The 21,733-nt window shown below is 48.0% G+C and overlaps 1 protein-coding gene across 1 annotated transcript in view; it reads right to left on the reverse strand.

Annotated features, from left to right (window-relative positions):
* Positions 1-18,992, reverse strand: part of SEMA7A (semaphorin 7A (JohnMiltonHagen blood group)) — a 58,209-nt gene extending 39,217 nt beyond the window's left edge. Inside the window, exon 1 of the mRNA XM_083460494.1 lies at positions 18,779-18,992. Within this exon, the coding sequence (XP_083316620.1) occupies positions 18,779-18,914 (136 nt within the window). The 5' untranslated portion in view covers positions 18,915-18,992. The remainder of the gene's footprint in view (positions 1-18,778) is intronic.
* Positions 18,993-21,733: the final 2,741 nt, after the last annotated feature.

The following is a 21,733-nucleotide window of genomic DNA, read 5'->3' on the forward strand; positions in this document are numbered from 1 at the left end:
AGGCAAGGATATGATCAAGTGGCATTTCCTGCCCTCACCCTCCAGTCTTAGGCCTCCTCTGCCTACTAGGCACTTATGACCCCCATGGCGGAGGAGCAAGGCTGAGCAGCTGAAGGTGACTTTGAAACTACAACTAATCCAGAATGCGGCAGCTAGACTGGTGACTGGGAGTGGCCACAGAGACCACCTAACACCAGTCCTAAAAGACCTACACTAGCTCCCAGTACGTTTCTGAGCACAATTCAAAGTGTTGGTGCTGACCTTTAAAGCCCTAAACGGCGTCGGTCCAGTATACCTGAAGGAGCGTCTCCACACCCATCGTTCTGCCCAGACACAGATCCAGCTCCAAGGGCCTTCTGGTGGTTCCCTCGCTGCGAGAAGCCAAGTTACAGGGAACCAGGCAGAGGGCCTTCTCGGTAGTGGCACCTGCCCTGTGGAACGCTCTCCCACCAGATGTCAAAGAGAAAAACAACTACCAGACTTTTAGAAGACATCTGAAGGAAGCCCTGTTTAGGGAAGCTTTTAATGTTTAATAGACTGTTGTATTTTAATATTCTGTTGGAAGCCGCACAGAGTGGCTGGGGAAACCCAGCCAGATGGGCAGGGTATAAATAATAAAATGATAATAATAAATTATCATCATCATCATCATCTTATTCAGCCCATGATGGAGATAAGTCTTCCCATAACACCAGGTCTTAGAGTACAGTGGTACCTTGGGTTACATACGCTTCAGGTTACATACGCTTCAGGTTACAGACTCCGCTAACCCAGAAATAGTACCTCGGGTTAAGAACTTTGCTTCAGGATGAGAACAGAAATCGTGCTCTGGCGGCGCGGCGGAAGCAGGAGGCCCCATTAGCTAAAGTGGTGCTTCAGGTTAAGAACAGTTTCAGGTTAAGAACAGACCTCCGGAACGAATTAAGTACTTAACCCGAGGTACCACTGTAGCTGACAAATAGAGTGGGAGGCATGGATGGGGAACCTGCAGCCACCCAGATGTTGCTGCCCTACAACAGCCAGTGTTCCCCAGCCAGCATGGCAAGCACTCAGGGAAACAGAAACTGCAGCCCAGCAACATCTGGAAGGACATCTCTGACTGGTTCCACAGAATCAACACCAGCAGGTCCAACAACGCCATACAGGGTAGGAGTTTATTAGCAGAAACTAGGCACCAGAAAATAGAACCTTTTAAGATTCAACCTTTTTGGAGCCAAGACTTTGAACACTGCCTCTAATCCTACCCAAGATTGGGCTCCCTATGACCTGCGTACCCAGGATGGGGGGGAGGGAACAAACCTTTAAAATCAAAAGTAAATCCCATGTTTTCCAAAAGGTGTTTCTACACAAGTTTTCAGGTGCCCAAGAAACACTCACTTCAGTTGTCTACAAGTCTTGGAATGTGGTTTTGTTTCAGTATGAGCTGAACGAGGGCCAACTCCCAAATTCTAGTCTGCAGGAATGTGGAGCCGAGATAAGAGGAAATGAGCAATAGCAGAAAAAAGCAAAGCCTGGGTATGAGGAAAATGAGCAGAAGGAAAAAATAATGACAGGAGAAAATGCTCTCTCTTATCTGAAAGTCAAACCGCTTTAAGCCAGTTGTAAGATGCGGGTGGCACTGTGGTTTAAACCACAGAGCCTAGGACTTGCCGAGCAGAAGGTCGGCGGTTCAAATCCCCGCGACGGGGTGAGCTCCCATTGCTCACTCCCTGCTCCTGCCAACCTAGCAGTTTGAAAGCACGTCAAAGTGCAGTAGATAAATAGGTACCGCTCCGGCAGGAAGGTAAACAGCATTTCCATGCGCTGCTCTGGTTTGCCACAAGTGGCTTAGTCATGCTGGCCACATGACTGTATGCCTGCTCCCTCGGCCAATGAAGCGAGATGAGCGCCGCAACCCCAGAGTCGTCCGCCACTGGTCAGGGGTCCCTTTGCCTTTAAGAACATAAGAAGAGCCTACTGGATCAGGCCAATGGCCCACCTAGTCAAGCACCCTGTTATCACAGTGGCTGAACAGTTGCCTGTGGGAAATCTGCAAGCAGGATACAAACACAAAAGCCCCCTCTGGCCTCCTGTGGTTTCCAGCAACTGGCCTTCCAAAGATTTCCGCCTCCAGCTGTGGCGGCAGAGCAGAGCCATCATGACTAGGAGTCCTAGGCAGCCCAGGAATTTATCTAATCCTCTTCTAAAGCCCTCTGAGTTGGTGCCCATCGCTGGCTGCTGTGGAAGTGAGCTCCATAGTTTAGCCGTGTGCTGTGTGAAGCAGGAACTTTTTTCTTCTGTCCTGAATCTTCCAACATTCAGCTTCACTGGATGAGTTCGAACGTCCTCAAGAGAGGAAGGGAAACCTTTCGCTATCCATTTTCTCCATGCTGTACATGATGTTATAGATTTCTATCATGTCCCTCTAACTCACCTTTCTCTAAACTAAAAAGTCCCAAACAATGCAACCTTTTTCTTTCTTTCTTTTATATATTCAGTCTTTATTAGTTTATAAACGACACACACACAACATAATTCATCAATAAAAAGGGGGGGAAGCAAAAAACAATACAACTCGAAAACACAGAAAAATTTCAGCCACCGACTTCTGCCCACCTTTGTGTGGGTTCTTTGTTTCCCTATTACTTACCTCTATTTCTCAATAAACTTAACCTGTACTAAATCTTATTTGTGGTTTGTTTGTTTTTTACCTTATGTCATTCCGAGAGTTATTAAAAGCATTCTAAAGTTTTAATATGGGGACAATGTTCTTTTAAATATTGTCTATGAATTTCCCATTCCTTTTTAAACTTTTGGGTCGATCGATCCCTGATCTTCTTCGTCATAATCGCTAATTCCATATATTCAAACAGCTTGACCTGCCACTCTTCTTTTGTTGGAATTTTATCTCCTTTCCATCCCTTGGCTATCAGCATCCTCCCTGCAGTTGTTTTGTACATAAAAACCCTCCTTTTCTCTCTTGGAATGTATGATGCCATAATGCCTAAGAGCAGGGGTAGGCAACCTAAGGCCTGGGGGCCGGATCTGGTCCAATCGCCTTCTAAATCCAGCCGGCGGATGGTCCGGGAATCAGCATGTTTTTACATGAGTAGAATGTGCCGTTTTATTTAAAAATCATCTCTGGGTTATTTGTGGGGCCTGCCTGGTGTTTTTACATGAGTAGAATGCGCGCCAGGCGTCCCCGGTTCCCCCTCAGCAGTAGCGGCGGCAGTGGCAGTCTCAGCAGCCCGGAGCCAGCCTGGTAGCGCAGTTGGCTCTGGCTGGCTTCAGGAGCTGCTCACTGCCATGGCGCCCGCCATTTTGCCTCGCCGGAAGTCCCCATATGATGTGTCTTGTGCCATTGAACCAATCACGCAACGTTCATTCCCTACTAATAAATCAACAACACTTAAAATACAAATCAGGGGACATTAAATGAAATCCGGGGATGGATTTTGTCCGGGAACTGATTTGTAAATCCAGAGACTTGCCCCGGGAAACAGGGAAATCTGGTAACCATACCCCAAAGTCTCTGTTCATTGGTTACCTTGGGTCAAACCTATCACTGTCCGCCAAAGGTCTCCATTCATTGGTAAGAGCATCAAAATGGCCCGTCTGGTCCAGCATCCTCGGTCTTACAGGTGCCAACCAGATGCCCAAAAGGGAAACCTGCAAGCAGGACCCGAACACAGGACTCCTCTCCCCTCCTGGGGTTTCCAGCAACTGGTTTTCAGAGGCATGCAGACAGAGCAGAGCCATTGACCCCCTTGCCCTCCATCCTTCCGCCCAATCCACGGATGGCCATCATTGCCTCCAGTGGAAGCAAGTTCCCCACATGTATGGCATGAGGAAGCGCAGCCTGGATAAAGCCTATCAGGGTCCGCTAAGGTTCTGCATTCACTGGTCACCTTGGGCCAAACCTATCAGCGAGCCCTGCACCCCCTCTGAACTTTCCCCTGGCCTTTGCACAAAGCCAGCGATAGCCCAGAAGGGTTTGCAGCAGGGGTAAGAATGAACACTTTGTGCTGTGCAAAGGGAGTCATAGGATCCATTTGCTGGGGAACAAAATGCATTCAGAGGGGGAGGGAGGGGGAGGAAGGAAGGGCACAGACCGTGAGCAGAAAGAACTGTGTGGACCAAGAGGAAGCAAAGTATTAAGTAGTGGGTTGACAAAGGAACAGCAATCTCTTGCAAAGTCAAAATCAGGCTTGTTGTTACATTGGTTGCGATAATTGGTTCTTCCGGACATTTTTGCTCATTGGGATTTTAAATAAACAATTAGGAAGGACCGACCCATTTCGTCCACACAGAAGCCTCTTAAGACCCATTTGTGCTACTGTAGCTTTTAGTCAAGGATACAGAATGCATATCATCCTACACAGGGTATTCTGCGGATACTTTTCTCCCAGTTATAGCCCTTCCACCGTTGCCGGTCAGGCAGGATGCAAAGCAAAGTCTTTCGGCCACTGAAATAGGTCTGCATTAAAAACAAAGACACGAATGCAAAGCACTGCTATTTCCATCTGGACACAGATTTTGTGCTTCATGCTTTGGACACCTCAGAACATCAGAAGAGCCTGCAGGATCAGGCCAAAGGGCGCCCATCCTGCTCTCACAGTGGCCAACCTGCAAGCCGGACCAGTACAATTGGCACTGGAAAAAGCAAACGGGCGCTAGGGTCTTGCCACTCTTTAAGAGGGCTTTGAAACTCATATGTACTCCGACATAGTTAAGCCCCTCCGTCTCTACCACAGGTGCCTCCGTCCACCACGGAGAGGGTGACTGCTCACACCACCCACAGCAAAAAGCTGTTTGGCCAGGTAGGCATGCAGAGGCATTCTGAAGCAGCTGCCAAAGGAGACGCAGCTGCAAAGTAAGACAGGGAGGTGACACAATAACCAACTTCAAATATCTGAAGGGTTGGAAGATGAAGCCAGCTTATTGTTGGCTGCATTGTGGTCTAAACCACTGCTTGCCGATCAGAAGGTTGGCAGTTCAAATCCCCGTGACGGGGTGAGCTCCCGTTACTTGGTCCCTGCTCCTGCCAACCTAGCAGTTCGAAAGCACGTCAAAGTGCAAGTAGATAAATAGGTACCGCTTTGGCGGGAAGGTAAATGGCGTTTCCATGTGCTGCTCTGGTTCGCCAGAAGTGGCTTAGCCATGCTGGCCACATGACCCGGAAGCTGTATGCCAGCTCCCTCGGCCAATAAAGTGAGATGAGCGCCGCAACCCCAGAGTCGGCCATGACTGGACCTAATGGTCAGGGGTCCCTTTACCTTTACCAGAAGGAAGGACCCAAACCAAAGGACAAGAAAGGAGACTGCAGCTGAATGTTTAAGGGTCCCTTCCAACTCTAAAGTTCTGTGATTCATTGCAGGTATTCAAACAGAAGTTGGATGGCCACTTACCAGGTATTCTGCAGCTGTGATTTCTGACTTGCAGGGGGCTGGACTAGGTGATTCCTGGGGGGTCCCTCTCAATTCGGCGACTTATGATGCCTTGATAATGCATTGTCTTTTAGAAATACTCCTTTGCAAAAACAAAAAAACAAAACAAAAACTCCAAAAAACAAAAGGCTCACAAAAGGCTCCCTGGCCTGCGGATCTGAATCTTGGGTGGGAAGTCAGATACCATCCGAGACCAGGGAGAAGAGTCGGTGGAAGAAGATTGGAAAAAGTTTAAAGACTATTTACAGAAATACTGTAAAATTAATGAATGTTAGAAAAATGTTGGAATGAAGTTATATGGCTTTAGTAGAAATGTTATAAGGAATTAAGTATAAATAGATCAATAGAGTACTAAAGGGAAAAATAAGGTTAGAATCTGTTAAGATAATTAAAGGATAGAAAGCAGAGGAAGATGGAAAGGAATTGCTGAAACAACAGAAGTGGAATACAAAAAGGGAGGTGTGAGGAGGTCACTGAAATAAGTGAATGAAAGATATTGAAATTGTTTGATGTCTTGTAAATTGTTTTTGTTTTGTTTTGTTACTTTAAGGTGTTATGTAGTGTTTTTGCAATGTATTGCATTGTTCTTTTTTCTTTTTTTCTTTTTTGGGTGTGTGTTTAAATTGTTGGAAAAGTAATAAATATTATTTTTTTTAAAAAAAAGGAAGTCAGATCGCATCATGTCCGGAGCAGGAGCTAACCTGCGGGGGAGCAAACATCCCAAGGTCAGAGGACCAGAAGCAGACTGCAGACAAAGACTGGCACGGCTTCTGTGGGAACATGGGACACGGAGGATGTAGATTGGTTCTTTTGTTTCTCACAGCCGCATGTTCTTAGCCCATGTCTTAGCCCACAGCCATGTTCTTAGCTGTGTCCAAACAGCTAATTATTCACAGGGCTCAAGTCACCGCCCTCCATTAGCCAAGAACTCCATTGCTCTTCCAACAGGCAAAAGCAAACAGTCAAAAGAAATTAAGGGTGGAAGACTCTAAATGCAGACCTACTGGGGTATTAAAAGGTAAAGGACCTCTGGGGTTGCGGTGCTCATCTCGCTTTACTGGCTGAGGGAGCCGGCGTTTGTCCGCAAACAGTTTTTCCGGGTCATGTGGCCAGCATGGCTAAGCCGCTTCTGGCAAAACCAGAGCAGCGCATGGAAACGCCGTTTACCTTCCCGCCGAAGTGGTATCTATTTATCTACTTGCACTTTGACGTGCTTTCGAACTGCTAGGTTGGCAGGAGCAGGGACCAAACAATGGGAGCTCACCCCGTTACAGGGATTCGAACTGCCGACCTTCCGATCGGCAAGCCCAAGAGGCTCAGTGGTTTAGACCACTAGGCAAACTAAGAACCAGCATCCGAGAGAGTCAAATGGACAAAAAAAACCCACTCCTTTTCAATCCCCCTGACATGGCTTTATAACATAGGCAATGTTATGTACTGAAGTTCTCACCCTGGGCCAGCAGGGGAATACTGTAGAGAGTTTTCATTCAGGTCCACATATGCAAATAAGGAATTGAAAGTGACGTTCAGTGATTGGATAGTTACAGAAAGTTGTTACTGTTTGCCTTGTAGTTGAGCTCTATATAAGCAGGTTGGCTAAACCCTTCAGCCCAGTTCTGTTCTGGGCCTATAAATAAACAAGAGCTGTCTGAATAATCGCTGTGTCGTCTGATATGTTCACCCACAACATAACAGACAACATCAAGAGAACAGAGCTAGATGTCTCCGAGGACATGTGGCAACTTGTGGAGTGATACCTTTGTTTAAAAACTGAAATGGCTTACAAGTTACATGTAATTAAACCGTTAATTAGTACTTCTGTACGGGTTGAGTGGTACTGCTGAACATTGATTGTTGTTTTTGCATGTTTCAGAGAAAACAATCTAGGAATACTTTTAGGAATAAGCCTAGGGTCTTGTAGGCAGGCTGAGGGTTCCTGAGAATGGGCTGCTGTTTCCTCAGCTGGGGACAGCAATTAGGCCACCCTGGTGTGAACGAGCAATCTCTTGGGTCTGTGGCCTGCAGGCCACATCCATGACATGGGATTTTGTGTCTAGCAAGGCTGGAATTGAGCTGGCCGGACCTCAGAGCCCTAGAGAGCAAAAGTGGAAAGAAATGGAAGAGAACTTGCGCAAATTCTCCCAGTTCAGATATACTGGCTTCTAGCCTCCTGTTTGGAGCTGCCTTTCCCCCCTGAATGGACAAGACAGTGGCTGCTAGTCCCATCAGAGCTACAAGTGAGTCTCCCTGCTGCTCTGACAACTGTGCACCCATCCCCACCAAAATGGCCCCAATTTCATGGTCTGTGAAGGGGGCTGCCAAACACCTTTGGTATCTATAACTATACATTTAAACAAGGAGTGTGCAACCCAAAAAATGTCACAATGAGAGGATGCTATGAGCTGAACCTGGAATATTCATCTTGCTGGCTCAGGGCCTGATGGGAGTTGGAGTCCTTTCACCATGGCTGTAGAGCAGGCATGGCCAAACATGGCCCTCCAGATGTTTTGGGACTACAACTCCCATTATCCCTAGCTAACAGGACCAGTGGTCAGGGATGCTGGGAATTGTAGTCCCGAAACACCTGGAGGGCCAAGTTGGGCCATGCCTGCATAAAGCGATATTAGTGAGGTGCCATGTTTGCAGTTTAGTTAAGGAGCACACAGCTAAGACGTCTTCTGAAACACAGGGCTGCAGCTTTAATAGTTGGATAGAAAAGGGACTTTCAGCCTAACAAGTAACACCTGATGAAATTCCACCTCCCATACAATTGCCAGAGGTGAGGAAGGCCTCTCTGGCTACCCTATTTCAGAAGCTGCCTCAAGGATTAGTGTACAAAGGGCACTTCTAGATGGTTACTAATTCCGATGTGGGTTTTAATCACATCCTGACAAAGCCAGGTTGCACAACTAAAGTTGATTGAGTGCTCTGGAGCAGCAAAACTTTTGCCACTGCCACTGCCCCTGCCCTACCCCAAATAATTTTTGTGATAAGCTGAGTTGCAAGAGGATCCACTGGAAAGCATGGGGTAATGTCTACTCAGTGGCAATAAATCATTGGCCAAGGCTAAACTCCCCACACAAACAAACAAATCAGGGTGAGTGATCAGTAAGCAAGGTTTCCCTAGGGGAGGAGTTACAGGGCAGAACTCAGAGCCTCTAGGGTCATCTAGTCTAACCAATCTAGTCCAATGCAGGGTGCCAAGAGCTGCACATGCCTCAATAGACTATATTATGGCAGGGCCACAGCTCAGTAAGAGAGCCTCTGGCCTCGTGTATCATAGAATCATAGAATCATAGAGTTGGAAGAGACCACAAGGGCCATCGAGTCCAACCCCCTGCCAAGCAGGAAACACCATCAGAGCACTCCTGACATATGGTTGTCAAGCCTCTGCTTAAAGACCTCCAAAGTAGGAGACTCCACCACACTCCTTGGCAGCAAATTCCACTGTCAAACAGCTCTTACTGTCAGGAAGTTCTTCCTGATGTTTAGGTGGAATCTTCTTTCTTGTAGTTTGGATCCATTGCTCCATGTCCGCTTCTCTGGAGCAGCAGAAAACAACCTTTCTCCCTCCTCTATGTGACATCCTTTTATATATTTGAACATGGCTATCATATCACCCCTTAACCTCCTCTTCTCCAGGCTAAACATGCCCAGCTCCCTTAGCCGTTCCTCATAAGGCATCGTTTCCAGGCCTTTGACCATTTTGGTTGCCCTCCTCTGGACACGTTCCAGTTTGTCAGTGTCCTTCTTGAATTGTGGAGCCCAGAACTGGACACAGTACTCCAGGTGAGGTCTGACCAGAGCAGAATACAGTGATACTATTACTTCCCTTGATCTAGATGCTATACTCCTATTGATGCAGCCCAGAATTGCATTGGCTTTTTTAGCTGCCACGTCACACTGTTGGCTCATGTCAAGTTTGTGGTCAACCAAGACTCCTAGATCCTTTTCACATGTACTGCTCTCAAGCCAGGTGTCCCCCATCTTGTATTTGTGCCTCTCATTTTTTTGCCCAAGTGCAATACTTTACATTTCTCCCTGTTAAAAAAGTCTCAAGCTCAATCCCTGGTGTCTCCGCATCAGGCTGGGAGAGACAGCCCACTCCCCACTGCCTGAAACCCTGGAGCCTGAAAACAGTTATAGTCCCCATTACAACAGGGCTTTTAAAACTGTGGCATAATGATAAAAGGACAAAGTCATTACAAAAGTAAGCAGCACGGGACGCAAGAGGAAGTTCAGTCCGTCTGCTGGGAGGCCAAAATAGATAGATCTGCACACACATTTACAGCAGATGAGTCAGCGACTGTCTGTGGGCACATTTATTTTGAACCTCAAAACCATGATGGAAACAACAAGGCTGTAAGTAGATCAGCTCACAGCTTTCCTGAACTTTAGGCTACTGGCCCAATCCACAGCTAACCAAACAGAGGAGAGAACAGGGAGAAAGAGAGTTGGACTTCCAGAGGCTACTGGCCAGCAGAGGCTAGCTAGTGTGTTTGGCACCTCCGCTATCAGAGAGAGGCATGTACCCCTGAACACGGGTTGCTGGAAATCACAAGTGGGGAGAGCTGCTGTTGCACTCAAGATCTGCTTTTGGGCTTTTGAGAACAAGATGCTGGTCTGGACCAGCAGGGCTCATTCATGCGCTCCATTGCCTAGAGTAGCATGCCTAGGAAACAGGAAAATGCAACCTCAATCAGGAGCATGCTGCAAATCTGGAGTGAGGCTCTCCACCATTTCCCCATCCCAAATCGCCCTCCCCCACCTGCTATTTGCCCCTGAATTTGCCATTTATTGCAAACAGCAGCTTGGGATTTGGGGTGGGGAGGTGGGGCTGGTTACTTTTTATGGGAAAGCATTGCAGTGTCTCCATGCAAACTGATTGCATGCTACCGATTTTGTGTGCCTGCTTTCCCTTCACAACAAAAGTGGTGTGCTACTGAAAAGTGGAGGAGGAGGAGATGACGACATGGTTTTCCAACTTTGTGTGTATTAAACTCTCCTGGAAAATGCTCTTATCTTGGAACAAATCCTGATTTGGCAAAGTTATTAACACAGGGCAAGCTAAAAGCCTGAGAGGTGAAGGATCGGGATTTGAAATCAAGCAGATAGGGTATAAACAAACAAACAGGATGAAAGAGCATCCTTTGTCATGAGCTGGTCTCTTAGATGCTGCTTTGAAATTGTATGCATAGGCTTACTTCAGAGAAGTAACTGGGGCGTTAAAATGAAAATCTCAAATGGGTGGCAGATTGCTCAAGATGGAGCAACAAAGAACGGATCAAGGCCATGCGCTGCATTATGTAAATGTATGTAAGATGCTCAGCATAGGCTAGATACACACCAACGGAGGAAGCCATGGCTAATTTTTAACTGGCGCACTAAATGCAGAAGTTCAGATTATAGTGGGATCTGCCAAGAATAGAATTGCTAAATGTGTGGCAGTTTCAGAAATTGCAGAGGAAGTTATGCTGAAACAGACACTGTTAATTGTCAGGCTGTAGCCATGTGCTTAAAATTTCCTTACTGTCTAATATTTCCGGAAGAAGTTTTGTTATTGCTGCACCGTCTTAATGTTTGGGGCAACTCTTCGTCGGAGTTCAAGGAGGTAAAAATCCTTGAGAAGGGTGCAGATCAGGGCTGGTGTGGTGTGTGCCAGAAGAGGAGAGAACCCCAATCTGTTTTAGGGGGGCTTCATTTTGGGCCCCTAGGGACGTGGGTGGCGCTGTAAGTTAAACCACAGGGCCTAGGGTTTGCCAATCAGAAGGTTGGTGGTTTGAATCCCCGCAACAGGGTGAGCTCCCATTGTTCGATCCCAGCTCCTGCCCAACTAGCAGTTCGAAAGCACGTCAAAGTGCAAGTAGATAAATAGGTATCGCTCTGGCGGGAAGATAAACGGCGTTTCCGTGCGCTGCTCTGGCTCACCAGAAGGGGCTTAGTCATGCTGGCCACATGACCCGGAAAAACTGTCTGCAGACAAACGCCGGCTCCCTCAGCCAGTAAAGCAAGATGAGCGCCGCAACCCCAGAGTCGGTCACAATTGGACCTAATGGTCAGGGGTCCCTTTACCTTTACCTATTGATCAACTACGATTCTATCAATCTTAATGTGGAACATGCCTTATGCAGAGTCAGACACATGGGCCCATCTAGCTCAGTATTCCCCACACAGACTGGCAACAGCTCTCCAAAGTTTCAAGCCAGGAGAGGCCTATGTGAGGTTGCCATGGAGGACTGACCCTGCTCTAGCACTGAGCTACAGCCCTTCCCCAGTCATCCACAACAACATTGGCTGAAGTGTGGCATTTTTCCAGAACGGAGAGGAGAGGTCAGCAATGAGGCAACACCCTGGAAGGCCGCAATGAGGTCAGTCTGTCTCCCAGAAGGGAGGGAGGGCTGCGGTCATCCTGGGAGGGCATCCTGCCACACAGGCACACGCCCCATAGCAGCAGAAGGATATGAAATAATTGGTTGAATTGAGGGTCAGAGCTGTGCAGGACTCCAAAGCCAGGAAGGCTCAGGGAAGGGGCCCTAGTTCAGCACTTGCTTTGCACAGAGAAGGTCCTGGGTTCAGCCGCCAACATCCTGCCAGCCAGTGTACACAAGTGGTTCCCAAACTTTGGGCGGCCATTGCCACCTTGGCTCCACGTGCTCGTCCCCACTCGGGAAATTGGTTTGCCCAACCCACCAAGGAAGACAATAACACAAGAAAATTCAAAACTGTAAGAATCAATGCCACACTGACTCAAAATCCAATTAAAGTGATTTAGTTGAGGCCCTTTTTCATATCCAGGGGGTGGCAACATGAGAACGGGCCTTTTCTGTGGTGGCTCCCCATTTGCGGAATGCTCTTCCTAGGGAGCCTCAGCTGGTGCCTTCATTACATATCTTTAAAAAGGTAAAGGGGCCCCTGACCATTAGGTCCAATTGTGGCCAACTCTGGGGTTGCAGTGCTCATCTCGCTTTATTGGCCGAGGGAGCCGGTGTCCAGCTTCCGGGTCATGTGGCCAGCATGACTAAGCCGCTTCTGGCGAACCAGAGCAGCACACGGAAATGCTGTTTACCGTCCCGCCGGAGCGGTACCTATTTATCTACTTGGGCTGGCATGCTTTCGAACTGCTAGGTGGGCAGGAGCTGGGACCGAGCAATGGGAGCTCACCCCGTCATGGGGATTCGAACCGCTGACCTTCTGATCGGCAAGTCCTAGGCTCTGTGGTTTAACCCACCGCGCCACCCACGTCCCTTACATATCTTTAGGCACCAGGCAAAAACATTCCTCTTCTCCCAGGCCTTTTAAATGTGTCTGTGGGAAGGAGCTTATTGGTTTGTTTGTTTTGTCTAATTATGTATTTTGTGTTCTCATTTTGTATGTTTATGTTGTGAACCACCCCGTGATCTTCAGATGAATGGCAGTATACAAATTTTAACTACTACTACTACAACAACAACTACAACACCACCTCTCACGTTGAATCTTATTACATCTTAATCCTGACGCGTAGGTCCTTCAGAGGCTTCCTAACCCCAATCATGAGTCAGGCTCAGTTTCTCAGGGTTATGCAATTCCTGGCATGCCTTGCAGGCTTATCAGATATTACTTTAACAGCTCTGGCTTTCAAGGCCTGCAGCGCAAAGCATTACAAAACCCATTGTCTTAAGCTTTTCTGGTTTTGCTGTTCAGTATCCTGGCAGATTACAAACCTCATTGACTGCCAAATCCTTTAATCATTCGGGATCAGTGATGAAAGGGATCACCACCTCACTGTGCAGGTTTTAATAAGGGGGGACAACCATTCACTGATCACTGAAAGCCTCGCTGCAATAGTTCATGCACTGGTTACTTCAAAACTGGATTACTGTGGAAGTGCTGTGTTCGCCCTCTGCGCCACGCATTCCCGGGCGCCATGAATGCCTGCTCTGCCACTGCTCCAGCCTGGTCAATTGTGAATAAGCAATCAGCATGCTTGGAGGGGTTCACCTCCAGTGCCCCACTGCTGCCTCCTTGGTAATCCCACTGCCCCCCAGGGGGCAACATTGCCTACTCTGGGACCCAATGCGCCACATCCTTGGTCTCAAATGAAAAATGACCCCTGACAGTTAAGTCCAGTCGCAGACGACTCTGGGGTTGCAGCGCTCATCTCGCTTTACAAGCCGAGGGAGCTGGCGTTTGTCTGCAGACAGTTTTTCTGGGTCATGTGGCCAGCAGCAGTGCATGGAAACAACATTTACCTTCCCGCTGGAGTGGTACCTATTTATCTACTTGCACTTTTTGGTGTGCTTTCAAACTGCTAGGTTGGCAGGAGCAGGGACCGAGCAACGGGAGCTCACCCGGTCGCGGGGATTCGAACCGGCCGATCTTCTGATTTGCAAGCCCAAGAGGCTCAGTGGTTTAGACCACAGCGCCACCCGCGTCCCTTTGGTCTCAAATAGGTTTCTCCAATTCCAAAAAGCTTCCTGCTCTTCCCAGAGAGAGAGAGAGAGAGAGAGAGACAGAGCGCGAATGGTAGAGTCAGAAGGGACCATCTAGTCCCACCCCCTACAAAGTCATGGCAGGAGAGCTTTCTGCACACAGAAGCAGTTGTGTTTCAAGAGAAATAGAGAGGAAAAGGTGCTTTTCCAGGTTAGCTCTCTGGTCTTTCACTTCTCTTTTCTCAGAAGCAAGAGCCATGAAGCCAAACGCCTCTCTGGGCCTCTCTGTAAAATGCAAATGCTAACATGCAAATGCCAACCAAAGTGATATCACTGTAAAATGCAAATGCCAACCAAAGTGGTATCATGGCTGATGGAGGCATCCTTTGAGGTTGGACCGCAATATATACGGCAACAGGTAGGGGGGGCTACATGTGGGTTGGTGGGGGCTCTGCTCCTGCAGCACCATCAGGCTGGCCCCAAACACAGCAGGGCCGGCTCCCCACGTTTTGAAAGCAAGTGAAGGAATATGGCTGTGCAGCTAAATAACCCCTCGGCCCACCTCTTCCCAGAAAGAGCTGCAGTTCAGTGGCAGAGCAGCTGCGTGGCATGCAGAAGGCACACCACCTAGCGTCTGCAGGTAGGGCTGGGAAAGCCCCCCTGCCTGAAACCTGGGGAGTCACGAGGAGGAGAGGGCTAGTCATGGCTGCTGCCCACAACAGCTGGAGGCAGCCGGTGTCTCCAGCGCCGATCACGCGGGGAAGCTTGTGCTCATACGCATGCGCACACGCCATTTCCGGCGCACTTCCGGGTCGGAAATAGCTTGTGTGCATGTGCATGGGCCTCCTCCAACCTGGATGTGCACCGGAAATAATGCTTGCGCATGAGCAAATAAAGCTTGTGCATGTGCAAATAATGCTTGCACATGCGCACAAGCTATTTCCGGTGCTCCTCCGACCCGGAAGTGGGCAGCTGCGCAGTGCAGCGCCGGTAAGAGCGGGTGGCGGCAGTGGGAAATGCCACGAGCCGGATAAATGAATCCCTCGGGCCTTATTTGGCCCATGGGCCTTAGTTTGGGGATCCCTGCAACCCATTTTCTATGCTATGGATCCCCACATTATAGGTCCCCGACACCTGTCACCCCCTTAAAACAAGGTGGGACACTTCTTTCATGTATGCAACAACAGCAGCAAGAATACTCATCGCAAAGCACTGGAAGACCCAAGATTTACCCACACTGGAAGAATGGCAGACGCAACTGATAGACTACATGGAACTGGCTGAAATGACTGGCAGAATTCGGGACCTGGGAGAAGAGACGGTGGAAGAGGACTGGAAAAAATTTAAAGACTATTTACAAAAACACTATAAACTGTATGAATGTTAGGAGAATGCACGATTGAAAGTAACAGGGCAGCAGTAATTTGGTTGTAAGATATATGAGAATAAGTGAGGTTTAAATTGAAGCAATACTATGTTCAAACCAAGCAGTTTAGTCTATGATAAAGTTATTTAAAATTTGGGACATAATATTTGAGATTTATAAGATAAGAACTGAAACAAGGTAATAAATTGCTGTCTATAACTATGTGTCTGAGAACGCAGGGAAGGGTGATGCGAGGAAGTCCAAAGATTATGAAAACACGACTGAAGATCAATTGTATTTTATATGTATCCTTTTTTCTTTTTTTGCTTATTTCTTAACTACGTTTTGACTTTTTCTGTGTGTATGGTGATGGTATTTTATATGTTTGGTGGTTTGTTTGTTGTTTAAAAAAAACAAAAACCAATAAATATCTTTTCAAAAAAAAAAAAAAAGGGTGGGACACTTCTTTTAAAAAATGAAACAACAACCCTCATTGATCTAGCTCAGAAAGATCAGCTCTCCAAAACCCTGTTAATGTCCTTTGGATATGCCAGCCAAAGGGCCAGAGAGTCACCTACTTATCTCCTCTGATATAGGGCAGGGATCATCATTCCTCCACAGAGCCACTCCCACAACCCAGAGGTTATGTGACATGTATCATTAGCGTGGCAGGGCCTACACTTTGGAACTCCTCACCTATTGATATGAAGCAGGTGCCTTCCCTGTATAAATTGTGTAACATAAATAAAACACTGTCTGTCTACTGCAGAGTGGTGCTAAAGAAGAGTCTACATGCAAACACTGCAAGGAAGCCAACATTCTCCCCCACTTCTCATTCCTAAGCAACCCAACAGTGGAAAAAAACAGTCCTGCTTCTCCATCTTTGAAGCTGACTCCGAAACTACAACTAATCCAGATTGCAGCAGCTAGACTGGTAACCTGGAGCGGCCGCCAGGACGATATAACACCGGTCCTAAAGGATCTACGTCAGCTCCCAGTATGTTTCCGATCACAATTCAAAGTGTTGGTACTGACCTTCAGTATACCTGAAGGAGTGTCTCCACCCCCATCGTTCAGCCCGGACACTGAGGTCCTCCTCCTCCTTCTGGCGGTTCCCTCACTGCGAAAAGCGAAGTTACAAGGGAACCAGGCAGAGGGCCTTCTCGGTAGTGGCGCCCTCCCTTCAGACGTCAAGGAGATGAACAATTCTATGACTTTCCATAGACATCTGAAGGCACCCCTGTTTGGGGAAGTTTTTAATGTCTGATGTTTTGCTGTGTTCTGCTAGATTCTGTTGGAAGCCACCCAGAGTGGCTGGGGCACAAGTAATACATTTATTCTTATTCTTAATTTATTAGAGGGGAGGGAGAGAGAGGAGCTAAAACCTTGGAGAGACCCAGGTTCAAATCCCCACTGATCCATGAAGTCCACTGGGTCTGATCCTGAGCCGCTCTCTGCCTGTCAGCCCACCCTGCCTGTCACAGAGTTGTTGCTGAGGACGGGTCTGCCACCGTGAGCTCCTTGGAGGAAAAAAGGCAGTATAGAAATGCAATCCAAAAGGTAGGTCATGGTCTACTGGCAGATCACTGGGCGCCGGTGGTAAATCACGGTAGATCTCTTCTCCCCCACCACCAGAAAATGCTTTTGCTCCCCTAAAACAAGCTCAATAACTTTGCCTGTCAATAAATAACCATGGGTAGATCACAGCCAGTATTTTTATAAAGCGAGTAGATCACAGTCTCTTGGGAGCTGGACGTGCCTGCAATACACTAAGGAACAACATCTAGATGGAACCACATTGGTCACCCCCATGGAGTCTCTGAAAGTGTTTGAATCATTTCACAAGCAATAGGCAGAAGGCAAGAACGGCCAGCTGAATCCCTGCTCAGCTATGAAATTCACAGGGTGGCCATGGCTCAGTCCCCGTATCCTACCTCACAGAGTTGTCGAAAGAATAACGGGAGAGGAGGGAAATTACCGTATTTTTTGCTCTATAAGACTCACTTTTTCCCTCCCAAAAAGTAAGGGGAAATGTGTGTGCGTCTTATGGAGCGAATACAGGCTGCGCAGCTATCCCAGAAGCCAGAACAGCAAGAGGGATTGCTGCACAGCGATCCCTCTTGCTGCTCTGGCTTCTGAGATTCAGAATATTATTTTTTCTTGTTTTCCTCCTCCAAAAACTAGGTGCGTCTTATGGTCTGGTGCGTCTTATACGGTGCATGCCATGCACCCAGAGCTCCTTGGTAGGGAGAGGGCATAAATATACCAGAAAGAAAAGTCATTCCCCGATCTTTATTTAGGCTAGTAGTGTCTCCCCAGAGCAGATAAGGCAGCCAAGGACAAGACCACTAAGTGAGTTCTTGGCACAGAAAAGACTCAGGCTGAACACTTTGTGTCCCGCAGTGCAGACTCTCTGTTAAAGCAGAGGGTGAATCCTCGGCTGGCCCAGGGCTGTCCAGAGGGTCTCACACACGGGGGAGAGATTTGAACCCAGCTCTCTTGCTCTTAGGCAAAGACTCAGACTACTAGGCCAAACTGTGCCGTTTGCTCAGATCCAAATTGCACTGTGTTCAGTGGGGATTACTCCCGGGTAAGTGTGGGCACATGGGTCCCATATCAGTTAGAACTGCATATTGGTAAAAGTAACTTATGCATACTATTGCAGATAATTGCTTTGCAAAGATGTATTAGGCAAAACAACATACTGTACATACTGTACTGTACAAAGAAATGTGCATTTTAGGAGAAACAGACAAATTTTCAAGAGTACCTCGTCTTGAAAAATATATAAAAAGAACAGTAATGTAGAGAACTGAAATTAAGATTGCAAAATCAAGACACCAAAATGGACGGATTCAGTCATCCCTACAAGGGAGTAAATAAACTGAAAGCCGTGCAGTTACTTCTGAGTAAATGCACAGAGACTTTCTTCCCTAATGTACCCATACAATCATATGTGCGCCTGCTCAGAGGCAAGTCCTACTGAATTCAATGAGGCTTACTCCCAGGTAAGCACACAGGGAATTACAGCCTTTGGGGTGGGGAAACTGACTTAAGTTCACAAAGCTCACAACCTTAACTGCAAGAGTGCCAGCGTGCTTGGAGCCCTTTACACAAGAGTAGGCACCACTGAACGCTGCAGAGGTCATGTCAAAGCAGGCACCCTTAAGAACTAAAATTGAACCTTCCTTTTCTCCGTACAGTAATTCTATTGAAGGAAATGCAGTGAAACACGCTAAGCAATTTTTATTGATCGACGGGTTGCACTTCTGTCTCACCTTTCCGACCACGAAGCTCAAGGCAAGGTGTATATAGTTCTCCCGCGCCTCATCTCATCCCCACACAACCACAACCACCCTGCGAGGTAGGCGAGGCTGAACGGCCTCCAAGGTCATTGAGCGCGGGGTGCGGCGGGATCTGAACCCGGACCTCTCCCCGGTCCGCGCCCAGCGCTCTCCCCACTATACCCCACTGCCGCGCGCCCCTTCCCGAAATCCCCTCTCTCCCGCAAAGCGAGCCGCCGGCGCCCAAGGGAGGAGCGGGACGAGCAGGATCCTCTCCGGTGCTCCGCTTACCCAGCGCCGGCGAGACGATCCTGGCCCCGCCCGGCCGCGACGCGACGGTGGAGGGAAGCAGCTGCAGCAGCAGCAGCAGGCGGCTGGCCCACCGGGCGAGGCGGGAGGCGACGCGGCGGCGCTGCTCGGATCCCATCTGCGCCCCCGTGAAAAGCGAGAGCAGCCTCCGCGCCGAGCATCGCGACGGGCAGAAGTACCTGCGCGGGGAGGGGCGGGGCTAGCCGAGGGGGCGGGGCTGGGGAAGGAGCGGCTGGCGCGCCCCGCCCGGGATCCCCTCGCTCCCTTCGCCTGCGGAACTCGCGGCTGCTGGGTTTGCATCCCACAACAGCCCTGGGAGGGGGGCGAGGCGGAGATGATGATGATGATGATGATGATGATGATGATGATGATGATGATGATGATGATTTTGACCAAACTGCAGGAGGCAGTGGAAGACAGGCGTGCCTGGCGTGCTCTGGTCCAGGGGGTCAGGAAGAGTTGGACACGACTAAACGACTAAACAACAACAACAACAACAATTTATTATTTATACCCCACCCATCTGGCTGGGCTTCCCTGGCCACTCTGGGCGGCTTCCAAAAAAATATTAAAAAACTGTAATACATCAAACATTAAAAGCTTCCCTAAACAGGGCTGCCTTCAGATGTCTTCTAAAAATCTGGTAGTTGTTGTTCTCTTTGACATCTGGTGGGAGAGTGTTCTACAGGGCGGGTGCCACTACCGAGAAGGCCCTCTGTCTGGTTCCCTGTAACTTGGCTTCTCGCAGGGAGGGAACCGCCAGAAGGCCCTCGGCGCTGGACCTCGGTGTCCGGGCAGAACGATGGGGGTGGAGACGCTCCTTCAGATAGGTGCCCACCTCAGCCCACAGAGGATTTGGGCTCAGATGCAGTGTGGCTTAAGGGGCTAGAGTGTCGGGCAAGCCCGGACTTCATTAAATTGTCACCATTGGACTCCAAAGAGTTTTCTTGTGAAAAGCAACCTTGGAGCCTCGCGTGGATCGAGCCCAGGATTGTCACACCGGCACTGGCTAATCACAGTTCTTACGAAAACCGTCCCGAGACCTTTCGGTGCAGGGCGGTATAGAAATTAAGTAAGTAAATAAGTAAGTATGTGCCAGTGTGGTGTGGTGTGGTGTGGTGTGGTGTGGTGTGGTGTGGTGTGGTGGTTAGTGTCAGAGTAGGACCTGGGAGATCGGGGTTCGAATCCCCGCTTGTTCACGATGCACACTGGATGACCCCAACCCAGTCACTACTACTTTCAGCCTAGCCTACTTCACAGGGTGGTTGTGTGGATTTAATGAGAAGGAGAACCACACACTCCACCGTGAGCTCCTTGGAAGAAAGGCAGAATAGAAAAGCAATAAATAAGGAACATGAGACTTTGCGGGTGATTCTAGTCTAGGAGAAATCATTTTATGGCCAGCAGGTGGCGGTCATAGGGCCTCTGTGTCCTTGCAACGCTATTAAAAGCCAAGAACTATCAAAGATGCGAAATCCTTTGAGGGGATGGGAGAGACTCCATCAGGCAAGGCCTTTTTCCACCTGCCTTGCCCCACCCTCTAATCTCTGCGTCTCAATTTGTATTGTATTATTTTATGCTTGCCGTTGTTTTATTGATTATAGTTTAGAAATTATTTATTGTAACTGTTGAGTGGATTTCTGCTTAACTTTTCTATGTTATTATTATTTAATACTATCCTAATGATTATTGAATGTTACTTTTTTGATGTAGGTTGCCTATTTTAAAGTTTTATTATCACATTTTTGTATTGCGTTAGATCGTTATAAGATGTACAGTTTTTTGTTTCTTCAGCTTGTAAACCGCCTTGACTATTGTAAGATAGAAAGACGGTATACAAATTAAAAAATGATGATGAAATGATGAATCCACCTTTGGACAGAAATCCACCGGACAGGCATTTCTTTGGCTGTGGACACACGGTACCGTTAAGACGCTTTTGAAACACATTTTCCCCTCAAAGAATTATGGGCACTGCAATTTGTTCAGGGATGCTGGGACTTGCAGCTCTGTTGGGGCAGGAGGCGTGGGGGAAATTACAGTGCCCAGAATTCTTTGAGGGACGGAATGTGCTTTCCAGGTATCGTATGTAGGCAGCTGTGGTGCCTACCTGCGATGCAACAGGCACTTCACTGTTTGTTCCTGGTGGGCGTGATAGGAATTTTATGGTCTTAGATATATAATAATGTTCATAACCGCACGTACATAGATCAGCACAGGAAGACCAACCTGGAACCATTTTGATTCCTAAACTGACCAAATGGTTTCTCTGCAAGGTCAGACTGGAAAAGTCTCCCCATTGTCTCTTTTCTCACAAATCCTGTCACATTTAAGATATGAATAGGATGGGAGCCTGTGACCTGGCCCAGGAAATAAGTAAAAGAATGGTCAGGCTCCCAAGGCAATCTAATCAAGTAACTTGCCAGACAGGAGATAAACTGCGACAGGAGAAAAACAACATACAAATGTTCTGTTTTAGACAGCTTGTTTTTGTGAAGGTGTGATGTATCTGGGGGGTGGTCTTAGGTTACACCCCTTCTGTGATGTATGCATGATGTTTTTGGGGGGTGGTCTTGATCTACAGGATGGGAATTTCAAAAGTCTTTATAAGCCCTTGCCCAGCATTTTTGTGGGTCCTCCTCTTTTCCTGCATGTAAGGGGAGCACCCTGTTGCAACAGATCAATAAAGATCAAGCTTACTAGCTGCTTTGCTTCTCAATATTCTCTGGTTGGCCTCTGTTATTTTCTCCTACCAATAGGGAACCTATGTAAGGACTTTACAGTATATGGGCTCTTGGATACCCCATAAGGGAAAAGGGCATATTTTTATTTACAACATGGGTGCTTTAAAAAGTCCCTTACTTTTTTGGCATGAACTTTCCCAATACATGGAGGTCAGATTTTAAGTGACCTCTCAAATGTGATTGTGCAGTTTGC

The sequence above is a fragment of the Podarcis liolepis genome (genome assembly GCF_965112155.1).
Source record: "Podarcis liolepis genome assembly, chromosome: 9".
Taxonomy (NCBI): domain Eukaryota; kingdom Metazoa; phylum Chordata; class Lepidosauria; order Squamata; family Lacertidae; genus Podarcis; species Podarcis liolepis.